Below are 15718 nucleotides of genomic sequence, written 5' to 3' on the forward strand. Positions count from 1 at the left end.
TCCAGGACCTCCCCCTGCCCATAATGTAGTCTCTGCTTCTTCCCACCCTGTAAGTTGTCCATCTCCTTTGCAATCCTGCTTCTCTGAGCTGGATAGGCCATTGCTCTGCCTGCAACTACAACAACACTGTATAGCCTGTGCTATACAGTGAACAAAAGGCTAGCCTGTGCTATACAGTGAGCTATGGGCTACTGTGGACGACATGAGACCCTTCTCTAAACAACCAACGCAAAGCAGAAAACAAGCAAGCAAAAAGAAGTTAACTTGAATTTTTATAGTGCTACTAGTAGTAATTTTATAAAGTATCTGACTAAATTGATGTCCCAGAAAGTTGTCTGAAGGCCAAGAAAGGAGATTCATAGTGATCCCATAAACGACAAAGCTGAGCATTTGATCAGCAGGGTTCTGTTAACGTAGGCACAGCATGTGTGTGATTTCTCAGTGAGTGAGGCTTCCAGTGAGTCTAGGAACTGAGTGTCTCCTGCATGGTGAAGCAGACCCACACCTCAGTTCACTAATTGGCCAAAAGTGCTGCCAACATTGCAGACATGATGGCAGAGAAAGTTTCCTGTCCTCTTAAAACTCCTGTCAGAATAAAGTACTTGAAAAGCTAAGCAGGCTGTGCTGAAAGACACCAGATGTACACGGCCCCTCCTTCCTCAGGCCCTGTTTACTGTGACTAAAGTCAGCCTGGAAAAACAAGTTACCTGTGTCTGCAGAGTCACCCTGTGTTTAAGACAAGCAAGCCACAGAGTGGCGCTGACATGAGGAGGCCACAGAGAGGCTCTGACATGAGAAGGCCACAGAGAGGCTCTGACATGAGGAGGCCACAGAGAGGCTCTGACATGAGAAGGCCACAGAGAGGCTCTGACATGAGGAGGCCACAGAGAAGCTCTGACATGAGGAGGCCACAGAGAGGCTCTGACATGAGAAGGCCACAGAGAGGCTCTGACATGGGGAAGCCACAGAGAAGCTCTGACATGAGGAGGCCACAGAGGAGCTCTGACATGAGGAGGCCACAGAGAGGCTCTGACATGAGGAGGCCACAGAGGAGCTCTGACATGAGGAGGCCACAGAAAAGCTCTGACATGAGGAGGCCACAGAGAGGCTCTGACATGAGGAGGCCACAGAGAGGCTCTGACATGAGAAGGCCACAGAGAGGCTCTGACATGAGGAGGCCACAGAGGCTCTGACATGAGGAGGCCACAGAGAGGCTCTGACATGAGAAGGCCACAGAGAGGCTCTGACATGAGGAGGCCACAGGCAGCATGTCAGCGGGTCTGATAGAAAGCAGACACACAGGCTGACCCTGGACTAGAGGCTTTTCATAGAATTAGGATGACAGACGACTAGGCCATGTCCAGGCCACTAGGTTAAACACAACACATTTTCCCACCAGACAAAACAACAATAGTTAGAAGAAATGAAAGAGATTGGAAGGGACAGAAATTAGTTGAGAAGAGAAAAAGAAAAGTCTCCTAGCCGAGGCAAGCACTGAGTGACACTGTGGAGTCTGGCTGGTCCTGACCTCAGCCCTGACCAGGAAGACTGAACACAGCAGTGTTCTTCCACAAAACTGAAGATCCCTTGGTGACCTCAGCCCTGACCAGGAAGACTGAACACAGCAGTGTCCTTCCACAAAACTGAAGATCCCTTGGTGACCTCAGCTACTGGATCAAAGCCAGGAATCTAGAAGGAAGCAATAACGGCCCTGAACAATTGAGTAGCTGTCTGAGTCCCCAAAGTAAAGGCCCTGCTTTATAGCCAAGGCTTCCTTTAGTTCTCTTATCACAGTTGTAACAAATATTGACTTTACCATCCAGTTCACAGCAGACCTGAAACTTGAAGCCTGAAGGGACCTGGCATACTCTGAGTGCTCTTGCTAATTCACGTGTGCTGGAAACATCACAAGGCCATGGCTTGAAAATCAAGAAAGAAAGATGTAAAAGTCAGAAACTCGAATAGTGTGGGCCTGAAACCCTGGTGAATATGCTGCTTTCCTCACTTGTCTCCAGACACATGGTGCGTGCAGAGGGGATGATATTAGCAATAACCGTCCACCAGGGTGACATCCAACTGCAGGCTACAGGCTCTGCGCCTCCTCCCAGCTTCCTAAGAAAAGGCAAGCACTGGTAAGATTGACGTCTTGCTGGTGAGACGCTCTCCGTTAAGATGCCCAGCTCACTGGCTGTCCTCCCTGCTCCCTCTCACTCAGAGGGTTTCTGAAAGGGACTGTCATTAGCTTCTGTCTCCCTCATTCTCTGTTCTCTCCCATGCCCACCCAGGAAACAAAGCAGTTCAAGAGTGCTGAGAACATTCTTAGATCTTTGCTGACACCATGTGTTCATTTGGCCAGAATTCTCTAGATTCAGGGTAGACTATTTGTCTGTTAGGGCTGCCATCGTAGCAGCAGAATAAGTGGCTCAAACAATAGGACGTTTTATCACTGCTCAGAAGGCTAATGGTCCAAGAAGAGGGTGTTTGCAGGGCTGTTTTCTTCCAAGACTTTTTTCCTTTATGCAGATAGCTATCTTCTCAATGTCCATGCATAGCACCTTCTATGCACAGCTCATCCTTGCTAAATCTTCCTCCTGTAAGGTCACTGATCCTACTCTTTTGCATGTGTGTATGTAAGGGGTGTGCAACGATAAGTCTTTACGCCATCCACTAGAGCCCTGCCGCTACCTGGGCGCCCAGAATAACACACAGAATCTTATATTAATTTACAGTGCTGCTGGCCAATTGACTAGGATTTCTTATATTCTAATTATCATAAATTATCAGTCTTAATTATCATAAATCTATATATTTTATAAGACTTATCTTATTGAGGATGCCTTCCCCTGGCATCCTCTTCCCCGGGATCACATGGCGGCTCCATAGATAAGAGAGCAGGAGGAAGAGGAAGAGAGCAATTTCCTGCTTATATTCTCAATCTGCCTGCCATGTCACTTCCTGCCTGGATGACAAGACTTCTTTACTACGTTTCCCAGAATCCTCCTCGAGTCCTAGTCTCACCTGTCTGGCTTTCCTATTGGCCAACAGTACTTTATTTATCAACCAATAAGACATACATATAAACAGAAGGACTTCCCCTTCAGGGGGGTTTCAAGATAAGTTTTCCCTGTGTAGCTTTGGAACCTGTCCTGGAACTCGTTCTGTAGAACAGGCTGGCCTTGAACTCACAGAGATTTGCCTGCCTCTGCCTCTTGAGTCCTGGGAATAAAGGTATGTGCCCCCACTGCTTGGCTATCCTACTTGTGGCTTCATATAACCTGAACTCTCTCCTTAAGACGCCTTTCTCCAAGAACAGCCCTACTGGGAGCCAGGGACTCACTCTAATTCATATCAGATAATGGACCATAAGCAGCCAGTGTGTATTCTTTGGGTGGAGGGGTGCAGGATTCTGGCAGTTCATTTTCCATAATTAACACACCTTACAAAACATCACACAACTCTTAACAGCAACTGCTTCCTTCTGTGATTGCCATCATTTTAACTTCGGTGGTTTGAATAATAATGGCCCTCATAGGCTCATGTATTTGAATGCTTAGTCACCAGGGAACCTTTTACAGAATGAGAAGGACTAAAAGGTGTGGCTTTGTTGAAGGAAGTGTGTCACTGGAGGTTTTGAGGTTTCAAAAGCCCATACCATGCCCAGTCTCTCTCTCTCTCTCTCTCTCTCTCTCTCTCTCTCTCTCTCTCTCTCTCTCTCTCTCCTCTCCCCCTCCCTGTTACCTGTGATCAGAATGTAGAATTCTCAGCTACTTGTCTGCCTGAGTGCTGCCATGCTGCCGCCATGATGATAATGGACTCAGCCTCTGAACTGTAAGCCAGCCTCCCTACCAATTACATGCTTTCTTTTATAAGAGTTACCTTGGTCATGGTATCTCTTCACAGCAACAGGACAGTGACTAAGACATTAGTCAACATGCTTCCAGCCTCTACACACTTCCATGTCCTTAGCTGTTAATTTTTTTTCCTCATTCTTTGTCCAAATCAGAGATTGAAACAGTGTTTAAGGCATCATTGAATGGAGGGGCCCAGACAGCTGTATATTAGTGTTTTAATTTTTTAGTTACTTTCTGAGCAGAACTTTGGCTCTGCCTGTAAATATCCTCTATGCATCATCTCCAGGTGGGATTGGATTGTCCCTTTAAAGTACTGTTTTCTTAAATGTCTCAGTTTTTACAAGATTACCATCCCAGATTACTCTGTTTTTGATAGAAGGCTGCATTACAAGTTCCAACTGGAGACTAAAAACTCGTGAACCCAAATGGTTGTGCCAAAGCTCAGCTTTTAAAAAGCAACAAAACCAGCTAAGTAAAAACTCATTGCAATAGAGGTGGGTCTGTCTTGAAGGGCACGTGGCTCGTCTGTTCCCTTCGATACCTTTGTTCTCAGAGATGGAGAAGCTGGAAGCTGGCTCAGAGGACAGCGCCTGCTGCCTTGCAGAGAGAGCAGGAGCATGTGGCTCCTAGCACCGCCCTTAGTGGGCGCTCATAGCCACACATAACTGCATCTTCAAGGACTCAGACTCTCTCTTGTGCTTCCATGGGAACCTGCACACACATGCTGCACATAGAAACATTCAGACACGTCAAATAAAACAAAATAAATAATTAAAAATATATGTAGACACTAATCTGCTTCCATCACTTTTACTTCCAAGAAAAATTGACTTGGCTGTGATTTTTGTTAAGAGTAACTAATGTTTTCTATATTGCATGTTGCCCTATTTTGTAACTTGGCACGCTGTCTCAAGAATGAAGAGAAGATAAAATCAAGGAGCCCAGGGATCCTGCTTATACCATGGATCATGGACCTGCCCTTGAGGACATAGGCAGGGCCTGGGCCAATTAGAGCAGGGCAGTGGGTGCCCCATGGTGTAGGAAGACAGTACCTGTTGGAAGAGTAGGTTAAAGAGAGGAACAACTTTAAAATAATACAGAATTTAGGCTGAGCAGTGGTGCCATACACCTTTAATCCCAGTACTCAGGAGGCAGAGGGAGGTGGATCTCTGCATTCAAGGTCAGCCTGGTCTACAGAGTGAGTTCCAGGACAGCCAGGGCTACACAAAGAAACCCTGTTTAAAAAAAAAAAAAAAGACAATTTAATGTTTAAATTAAATGCATAAATGTGCATTCTTTGTCCAGTGTAGGATGAACATTTTTTTCTGTAGCTTAAGTTTTCTGGTTAAAACTATTCTTTATCTACATGAATCACATTCATAGTCAGAATAGATTTGCTGCTATTCCTAGTTTGTGTTCTGTTTCATGAAAGGAGATTATAACAATGGGAAGCCATCTGCCTGTAAAGTCCTATATTTAATTTTAATTGTGTACACTTACTTAGTCCACACCTTGCAGTTTCATTAGCAACTTATATCTGGTATTTTCAAATTATCCACTTTACTTTATTACAAACACATGACTGGCTGGTTTATGTAAAGTGTAATTGTGTTGGACAGACTCCAAGGCAGTGCCTGCCTCCTGGCATTCACTTCCGTTATTCCTTCTCCAGATGGTGGACAAAAAAAAACATGAGACTTTTCAGACAGCATGCCATAGGGGGAACGAAGGGATGTTGGTCCCATGGTCATGTTCATGGCACAAACAGTCATGCTAACAGGTAGCCTGGAGACCCTGAGTGCCAGCTTGAAAAAAAATGAAACTTAAAATTTTACTCTTAATAGGTTTACTATGTGCCCTTCAGTAACAGAAAGGCGGGAGGGTGTTGATTCAGAAACCTTGTTCTGGTGCCAATCATGACAGCACCAGGCAGCGGAGGGATGCTGGACACTGGAGGGAAGTCCAGCTTGGAGCAAAAGTGTCCTGACATAATGGCTGTCCTGAGAATGGCCTTCCTTGATCACACATGCCAACGGCCTTAGGAGATGTCTGTCATGTGCACTGCTGTGCATTGGCCTTCAGTTCCTGTGGGACAACCAAATGAACTTACTGAGCCATGAACTTGGGGATAAAAGTGTTGTTCTGAATGGGTTTAGAGTCAGCAGCAAACTGATGGTGTTTGAAGCATAGTCAAGCACTCAGGAAGAGCACATTGAGTGCCAGGAGGAGGTGAGCTAAGAGCCGAAGACCCAGGAAGAGGCCTTGGCAGGAAACTGAGAAGCCAGAGAGCCAGGAGCTTGTACTGTAGGATCTCAAGTGTATTGAAGGTCGTGGACAGGTCGGGCTTCAGAAACATACTTCAGTCAGGCAAGGCAGTCTTGACCATAGAGAAGATGCATTTTATCCTATTTACTTACTTGTAACTTCTAATTAGTAATGGATAAGTATTACAGACTTGTTAAAATGCTTAAACGAAAGTATGTGTGTACATGCACACACAACACAAAGCCCTATGTGCTTCCTTGGTCTTGTGTAGGAACTATTAACGATATCTAGGCTGTTTTTTTGTAGCATCTAAACACAAGTGGTTTTTCAATGGGATGCATTTTTATTGTATTTCATTTTGTTAATATCTGATATGAATACAAAGTAAAATTTACAGCCAGGTGTGGTGGCACATGCCTTTAATCCCAGCACTCAGAGGCAGAGGTTGGTGCATCTCTGTGAGTTCAAGGCCAGGCTAGTCTACATAGTGAGTTCCAGGACAATCAGCTACACATTGAGACCCTGTCTCAAAAAAAAAAAAAAAAAACCTAACTTTTACCATTTTGATCACTGTTGATGTATTTGAGTGGCACCAACTGTCATTACATTACATTGTTGCTCACCTCCAGAACACTTTACATATTCCCTGACTGAAGCTCTGTGCCCATAAGCAGCCTACCCACAGCCATCTTCCTGGCTCTTGGCAGCACTGCTCTGCATGATATGCTCATGACTCGAGCTCTCTCTTGTGAGTCGTGGTCATGTAGTTGTTGGTCTTCCGTAACTAGCTTGTTTCATTCGATACAATTGCCTCAAGGCTCTTCCATGTTGTGTGTTGGACTTCCTCTGTTACCACATTTTGCTTATCCGCACATCAGAACTCTCGCTTCCAAGTCTCTCAGATGTGTAGTCTATAGATTATATGGTGATTCTTTTTAAATTCCTTTGGGAATGCTGTTTTCCATGGGACTGTTTCAGTTTCCACAGCACCCCCTCATCTGACACAGTCCTCCCCTCCCCGTCTAATGCTGCCTTCAGCTTGTTCTCTCTGGTCCTATTCTATACGACACATCGGTCACCCTAATGAGTGTCAGGTGTCCTCACTGTGGATTTGAGTTTTATTCCCCTAATGACTAATCCCCTAATGTTGAGCATCTTTTCATGCTCTCTTAGGCTGTTAATAGATCATTAGAGAAACATTGCTTGTGGTTACACTAATTTTAGATTTTATTCTGACAAAACATGTCTTCACAGATTTTCTTTTTATGTTGCTAATTCTTGCTTCTCCTATTTTCTTGGACAAATGCTTGATTTTGGTTTTAGCTCTAATATTTATGCAGCCAGTATAAGGGAGAAGATACAGAATCATGCTCCTTATAGTTCATGATTTTATTTATTTGCATGCATGTCATGGTGTGTATGTGAATGTCAGAGGACAATCTGTAGGAGTACATTCTCTCCTTCTACTGCGTGGGAACTAAAGCGTGAACTCAGCCATTAAGATTGACAGCACCCACTGTAATCATGTTACTACTGCCTGACAAGTCAGACTTCTGAAAAAAAGGTCCATGTAGATTTTTAAAGTTAAGGGGAAAGAAAATATTAGCATTCATGTTATTTTGTTTTATTTAACATCTTTATAGCCCTCCTTTTGGGGCTGGAGAGATGGCTCAGTGGTTAAGAGCACTGGCTGCTCTTCTAGAGGATTTGGGTTCCCAGCACCCACATGGTGTTTACAGACTTCTGTAGCGCTAGTTCCAGGGGCCCTGATGCGTTCTTACTGCCTTCATAGGCCCTGTACAGTGTGGTACACATGCATGCATGCAGGCAAAACACATAAGATAAAAAGAAATAAATATTTATTTTGTTTTGTTTTTCAAGACAATGTTTCTCTTTGTAACTCTTGTTGTCCTGGAACTTGCTCCATAGACCAGGCTGACCTCGAACTCAAAAATAAGAAATCTTAAGAAATGGTCCTCCTCTTCCTCCTTTCCCATATCTTAAGACAGAGTCTCACTATGCAGCCAGGTATATCTTAAACTCATTACCTTCTTGCCTCAGCATTTAAGTTCTCAGATTATGGGCATATGCCGCTGTGCCTGGCCATTTTATTATTTAATATTATTCTACAAATCTACTTAAAGGTGCTTCTGAATCTTTCACAAAGTGTTGGTCAGCCAAAAGAGATGATGTCAAGGAATCAGACTCCCCACCACCACCACCCACACACACACCAGGACAGCTTGTTTCTGATGACCAGACCTCATGGAAGTGTCTCTGATGTCACTTCCATAGTCTTTTCCTCTGCTTCTGGACATCCAGAGTTGTTGACGAAAATGTGAGTTTCGTTATGTATAACTTATATACCAAACAGAGAGACCACTCCAGTTGGTCTCATCAGAAGCCAGGTCTCTGTGAAATTAGTACTTAGGGCTGAGTGGCATGGCTCATTGTGCAAGAGTGGAACCGAGAAAGGTCTGTGCTTAGGTTCTGCCTGGACCAACAGGTTTGTAAGCAAGGGATTGTTTTCAAGTGGAATTTCAGTTGGTATTTGCTTGAGTTTTCTGTTCTTTAAGCAGGAATATGTCGTATCTTTTTTTTTTTTAACAGTTGTTTCGAGAAGTACGAATAATGAAGATACTGAACCATCCTAATATAGGTATGCTATCTGTACATATAATTAATGACAAAGCATGTCCCTTCGTGGAAAGGCATTTGAATGTGTAGGATTTTACTGATGCTCTCTATAAGAAGAAGAAAAGTGAAAACTCAGGGAAGATGATACTCTGTGTAGTGGTGCAGCCCTGGAGCTCCCTGACAGCCGTCCCCCACTGCTGTAGCATCTCCTGCTTGACACCACAAGGCAGTACAGTTGGGGTTAATGCACACAGATTTCTATCTTCTTGTTAAATCAGAAATTGGCATGTCATCAGTTATTACTAGTGAAGAATTAGTTATATTTTGCTAATAAACAGCTGAGTTTAATGTAGTGCTAGTAGGCAAAACCACGTTGGTATTTTGAAGAAAATAGTAAGTTTTGATTTTTCCCCCTTTACAAATAATCTTACTGCTCAGATACATTATGTAAAATTACTTAATTCTAAGTAGTAAAAAGTTTATTTTTAATCTACTTTCTTAAATGATTGTCTTGCATCTTTAAAGATTCTCCCTGTATGCAGCCATTAATGTGACCATGCTTGGTGAATAATTTCCACTGTGTAAATCTAGTTCTGTTTTTACTAAAACTTTTTAATATCACGTAAATAGAGGTTTTGTTTTATTTTATACCAAACATTAACACTTTATAATAACGTACTGCTGCACCCTCTCTTTCTAAGTACTCATGAAAACTCTGGTTTTAAGATCTCTCTTTCTCTCTATCTCTTTTTCTCTTCTCTCCCTCTGTCTCTCTCATTCTCTCTTCTCCCTCCCTCCCCCTCTCCCTCTGACTCTCTGTCTCTCTGTCTCTCTCTCTCTGTCTCGCTCTTTCTGTCTCTCTCTCTCTCTCTCTCTCTCTCTCTCTCTCTCTCTTGTTGTTGTTGTTGTTTTGTTTGGGTTTTGGTTTTTGAGACAAGGTTTTTGTAACCCTGGCTGGCCTGGAATTCACAGAACTCCATCTGCCTCCAACTCCCAAGTGCTGGGATTAAAGGCGTGTGTGTCACCACTACCTGGCAAAATTTCTCTTTTTATTATGTTATTTTAACTAGAAAAGGATATGGCTTTTTCTTCTCAAAAACTGTTTTAAGTTATAAGTTGACTCCAGATCACTTTGTGGTAAGGTGTAAGTAGTTTCCTTGCAAAGAAGTAATAACTCTGGAGTGACTTTTTTATTTTCAAGTTAGAATTATTCAGTTTAGTGAGTATTCTAATATTCTTCTTAGTGTTGTCTAAGGTCTGCAGAAAGAACATCCATTTTATGCTGTCAGTTACAAAGTTGTATGCAGTAAGTCTTCTTCTATCCCAACAGCCAGCTCCCAAGTAATGACATGGAGATTTATAATTAATTATAAAGCCTATAGCTTAGGCTTGTTCCTAACTAACTCTTGTAACTTAAATTAACCCATTTCATTAATCTACAGTCTATCGTGTGGCGTTACCTTTCTTCTATCTTGTACCTCCTGTTTCCTCTCTGTGTCTCCTCATGTTTCCTCTTTTCTTCCCAGAGTCCTCTCTGTCCCTGGAAGTCCCGCCTAACCTCTTCCTGCCTAGCTATTGGCATTTAGCTCTTTATTAAACCAATCAGAAGGTGCCTTGGCAAAGACACCTCTTCACAGAGTTAACAAGTATTCCACAACAGTTATGCTTCTTCTTTTTTCAGTGAAACTGTTTGAAGTTATTGAAACAGAGAAGACACTCTACTTAGTCATGGAGTACGCGAGTGGGGGTAAGAATCAGTAGGCTCAGAAACCATGTCTCGTTTGATAGGACATAGAGTGGATGGTGCTTGGTGGCTCATTATAACATTTATGCCTTCATTGTTATTGTAATCTGTAGTTTTATTAACATGTCTTTAATTGCCTCTTAGTGAAAATTCAATGTTTGCTTTCAAGTCCAGCTGAGCCTAGAATATAAATAAAACTTTTGGCTTATTTAAAAATTACTTAGGGACTTTCTGAAATCTACTTTGTCATCTTTTGAATGTTTTAATTTGCTGATTTAAATATTAAAACAACATATTTGATTTGTAGCTCAGGAAATCCCGAGTGTAGGATGTAATAAAATCTATAGTGAAAGCTTGCTCTATGTCAGATATTTTTTTAACTGACTGCTCACATATGACAGGTCTGCAGTATATAAGCATTGCCAAGATAACCATGAATGTTTGGATTTAACTAACTGTTGATCTGTCTGTTCTGTAAATTAGGGTTGAGCTGATGGAAAGTGGCAGAGCTCATGTATAACATAGAATACAGCATATACTTTGACTATTGCAGGGTCACAAGAGCACTGATTTTTTATTTCATATTGATTAAATAATAGAAAATCACTTTTATCTCCTGCACTTTCCCTTAAATAAGAGACACTTGGGCCAGGTGTTGGTGGCACACGCCTTTAATCCCAGTACTCGGGAGACAGAGGCAGGCAGATCTCTGTGAGTTCGAGGCCAGCCTGGTCTCCAGAGCAAGTGCCAGGACAGCCTCCAAAGCTACACAGAGAAACCCTGTCTCGAAAAACCAAAAAAAAAAAAAAAAAAAAGAGAGAGAGAGAGAGAGAGACACTTGATTCAAAATATGATTCCATTAGGGCTCTTATATTACATTTTATGGAGTTACATCATTGAACAAGTAACAATATTTGAAGGGCATGATTTAAAAGTACAAAGAACTTAAGCAATTGAAAAATAGGGGAACTGAAATTATTTTATTGATTTACTATGTTTTTACTAATTGATAGGAAAACGTTGCATTGAACTTAGTATAAGGCCCCTCCATTAGTGAAGGCTGGGGTCTGTGTGGCAATGCAGATCTTATGTAAACTGAATAAGGATTTATTTTGTCTATGGCATCTAGGCAACACATTTTTATATGGCTTCTCAGATTTCTAAACTTTATTTTAAATACTGAACATGTATAATTGATTTTAACATGTTTTTGCAGATTAAATGTCTTAGTAAATTTGCAAAACTTTTTTCTGCCCTGAAAATATTTCAGTGCAGGTTTTTGGTTTGTTTCCTGATTTGTTCCTTTGTTTGTCTTTGGTGGTGTTGGGCACTGAGCATGGGGCCTTATGCTGGGCAAGTGCATCCCAGCCCAGCAGTGAATCTGCATAAAATGCAGCTCGGTTACAAAACTTGTAATCGCTACCTAATGAGTTGTTTTTTCTGTCCTTCAGTTATGTTTCCATTCAAACTCATCCTGTCAGGATAGGCGCCCTGTCACTTTCAGTTCAGTAAAACGTGTTTATCTTATTTGTTTGTTTTTCTCCATTTCGGTAATCTAGAATTTAGAGAAAGGGGTTAGACATGCTTTGACATAAGAAATGACAGGCCTCTGAAGGCCAGGGTGCAAACTTTCTGCTTCTATAAAAGTCCACCACAGGCTCTGCTTGTAGGAGCTGATCAACTGTTGGTATTAAGTACAGTCAACTCTCTTGGGGCTGGGGGCAGGGTGTGAGATCTGGGGGGAGGGGCAGTGAGGAGTGGGGCACAGACAGACTGCTGTAGTTTGGGTTTCCATTGCTGTGAAGAGACACTATGACCACAGCAATGTTTATGAAAGGAAATTGGAGCTGACTTAGAGTTTCAGAGGGTCAGTCCATTAGCATCATAGTGGGGCATGGCGCTGTGCAGGCGGCCACGGCGCTGGAGCTGAGAGCTCTGCATCTGATCTGCAGGCAGCAGAAGTGAAGACTGACCCATCGGACATGGCTGGAGTGCAGGAGACCTCACAGCCCACCTCCACAGTGACACACTTCCTCCAACAAGGCCACACCTCCTAAGTGTGCCACTCTCTGTGGGCCAAGCATTCAAAGTCAGAGTCAGCGGGGACCACACCTGTTCAAACCACCCCACAGAGAGACAATGAAAACCTGCTTTCTTTGAGTCATACAAAGCAGTGACTCTGTTAATAAGAATAACCATGGCTCTTTGACAGTGCTTCTAAAATCTCTTTTTGACATTTTAAATCTATTATTGGCAAGGCAAGTCGGGGAAATAAAACATTGAATTTTTCCTCTAAAGTCTCCATATAGTTTCAGATGGAATGTGATATGCACAGTAGTGACCATCTGGGTCAGGCTGCTGCCACTTTGCCAGGTATCAGTCAGGGGTCTCTGACTGACTGATGACAAGTGTCTATTGGAAAGCCATGGGATTCCTCTGTGGTTTCCTGAATCATAGTCAATTAAAGGAAACCTGTTAAAGTAGGTGTTGGGGCTCCTCTCACACAGTATTTAGTTTTCCTTGTGTTTATGCAGATACTACTTATAAATGCTTACAGGGTGATCTTCTAGGGGCTGAGAATATAGAGGTAAACAAAGATAGAGTCAGCCCTGCAGATTGCGTTGTAATTGGTGAGGCAGAGCGTTGGTGAACCCTGTGAACGGAGGAGGATTGAGACATGCAGGGTCAGGGTGTGAGCTTGCTAGGCACAGTCCAAGAGGAGAACCAGATGTGTGGTATTTGAACTCTTAGGTTTACCTTCCCCAGCCTAAACTCATGTGTCTAGAGTTAGCACCGTGCCAGGTTAACTGGAATTGACAACCATTACCCCATATCCAGAAGCACTACCCTGATGAACCAACCAGAGCATCCATTCATTTCTTGTTCTCATCATCCCGTTTATTATTTACTCCACAAGATAACCATGTTCGACATTATAGATGTGTTAGTTTCATCAACGTACATCCATTACATATTTGACTTTTAATATTTTACTTATATCCTAGGGAAATTTGCATATATGCCATACATCTGTGTACTTGAATTAAAAATGTCATTTATTGAGTACTATATGCCACTGTGCCAAGCACGTGCATTGTTTCATGTAACCCTCATAGCAACCCAAGTAGACTCTGGTAGAAACAGAATCTTCACGGGGTTAGAAAGTCCTGCTACACGTACATCCATCTGCGTTGTGCAGCTGATAGTAAGTTTCTCCTTACACTGAGGGAGTAGTTCCAGATTTCAACTTACGATTAATGTTTCTAAACTATTATAGACTAGAGAAAAAATTCTAACTTATATGGAGACATAGATACATAGATTCACTAGAAAATTTCAGCACCGTCTACTTAGTGTTAATGAGTTGAGCACATATTTGTTGCATGTCCACTCTGTGTTCTTCATGGAGATGAAGGTGCCTGTATGATGTGGCTGTGATGGGTTGAGGCAGCCAGCTGGTCATCTGGGACAGCAGAGTGTAGACAAGGGTGATAGGATAGTCCGTGTTGCTTGCGGGTAACTGCCAGGATGTATGGGCGCGTGTGAATAAGCATAGTCAGCATATGTACAGACAAGAATTGCAGAGCTGGGCCGCACTGCGTGGTGGCATTTAAGAGAAAGCATTGTGCCTGCTTTGTAGCGGAGGCCACAAAGCCAGAGCCAAATTCGACTTTGAGTTCCCCGTGGTTTCCCTTCAGTAAAATGGGTAATAAAGAGTTGACTGTATTTCATGTAACTTGTAGAGAGCACATCTTCTTGGTTATTTTTAAGAATTTTTCTAAATCAAAAATTGCTATAGATTCTCAATTTTTTCCTACCCCTGTGTTAGTTTGTGACTTTATAAATGTAGCAGAAGGTGGTAGACCAAGTGGCTCTTGGAGAGTAAGAGGCCAAAACTTGGCATTGCATATATTGTGAACCAAAATCAATGTGTACTTACTGCCTGCTTTGCCTTTCTGATTCAGGTGAAGTATTTGATTACTTAGTTGCCCACGGAAGAATGAAAGAGAAAGAGGCCCGTGCAAAATTTAGGCAGGTATGGAAAGTGGTTTTCAACTTTGTTTTGCTGTTTTTAGTGATATGCAATGGACAGTATCACAGACAACTTTGAGAGTACATGGGATTGTTCAAAAGAAAATTCTCCTTTCGTACACTTTTAAGAATGGGAAATTACTAGAAAAGAGACCCGTTTTCCCTAGATTTCACTTTAAAATAATAGTTGCAGATGGTTATTTTGAGATGGTCATGAATGGTAACATTTAGTAAGTTAGACTCAGTGTTTACCTTTGAATCTGAAACACTCAGATCACACACAAACACAAACACACACACACACAGAGAGAGAGAGAGTAAATACCCAGCCCTTTGATGTAGCCAAAGATTGTTATCAAGTCCTGTTTGATTTATGGTACTTTACATGTATGTGTTGGTTAAAGAAGTTATTATTTTCTTCTATAATAAAATATATATTGGTTTTGAAACTCATTTCAGTCTTAAAGAATATGGTCAGTTTTATTTAGCTGCATATGTGAGGAAACTGCAAGTGTGGTAGAGGACTGTGGTGGTATACATATCCAGTTTAGCATCAGTGTAACTTACTGTAGAAAGAAGAAAGTGAAAGAAGGTGATTTTTTTAAACACATTTAGAATTTTACTTTTTAAGTTTTGCAGCTGCATTACATGTACTTTTATTTTTTTACACAATTTTTTCAGAAAACTCTTGCATATAAGAAAATTGCACACTACAATTAACTAGACTGTAAGTTTACACATCTCAGTGAACTTGTATATGGTTACAGGGGCTGGTTGGAACAGAAGCTGTGGCATTTTATTGGATTTTTATACTTCCACTGTTGGTCATATTTTATGTACTTATCCACCACCAAAATGAAAACACCATGACAGAGTTAGAACTAGAAAAAAAATTATCTTTATATTCCCTTTCGAAACTCCTGGCCCACACCTGCGTTCAGTCCTTCCTCACCCTCTAACATTTAGCTTTTCTTGTTCTGTTTTCTTTATATAAAGAAAAACATGTGTATTTGTTTACATGGTTAGATTCTGAATATGAGGAAGAACATGGGGAGCGTTATTAGATTGTGTGACTCACTTAATCTTATACATTCTAAGTCCATCCATTTTATTGCAAATTTTGTCAGTTTTTACATTTTTCTTTAGAGCTGAATAGTATTCTATTTTTCATTTATATACCAAACTTTCA

General features: G+C 41.8%; 1 protein-coding gene across 4 annotated transcripts in view; it reads left to right on the plus strand.

The window, feature by feature from the left end:
- Nucleotides 1-15718, plus strand: part of Mark1 (microtubule affinity regulating kinase 1) — a 96979-nt gene that overhangs the window by 55276 nt on the left and 25985 nt on the right. For 3 of the 4 annotated variants that reach the window (XM_027418753.2, XM_027418751.2, XM_027418752.2), the window contains exons 4-6: nucleotides 8727-8775; nucleotides 10435-10500; nucleotides 14463-14533. In XM_027418753.2, the coding sequence (XP_027274554.1) occupies nucleotides 8727-8775; nucleotides 10435-10500; nucleotides 14463-14533 (186 nt within the window). Of the gene's footprint in view, nucleotides 1-8260; nucleotides 8455-8726; nucleotides 8776-10434; nucleotides 10501-14462; nucleotides 14534-15718 lie in introns of those variants that run through there. The other variant, XM_027418754.2, reaches the window with a different exon arrangement.

Source organism: Cricetulus griseus, chromosome 5 (genome assembly GCF_003668045.3).
Source record: "Cricetulus griseus strain 17A/GY chromosome 5, alternate assembly CriGri-PICRH-1.0, whole genome shotgun sequence".
Taxonomy (NCBI): Eukaryota; Metazoa; Chordata; class Mammalia; order Rodentia; family Cricetidae; genus Cricetulus; species Cricetulus griseus.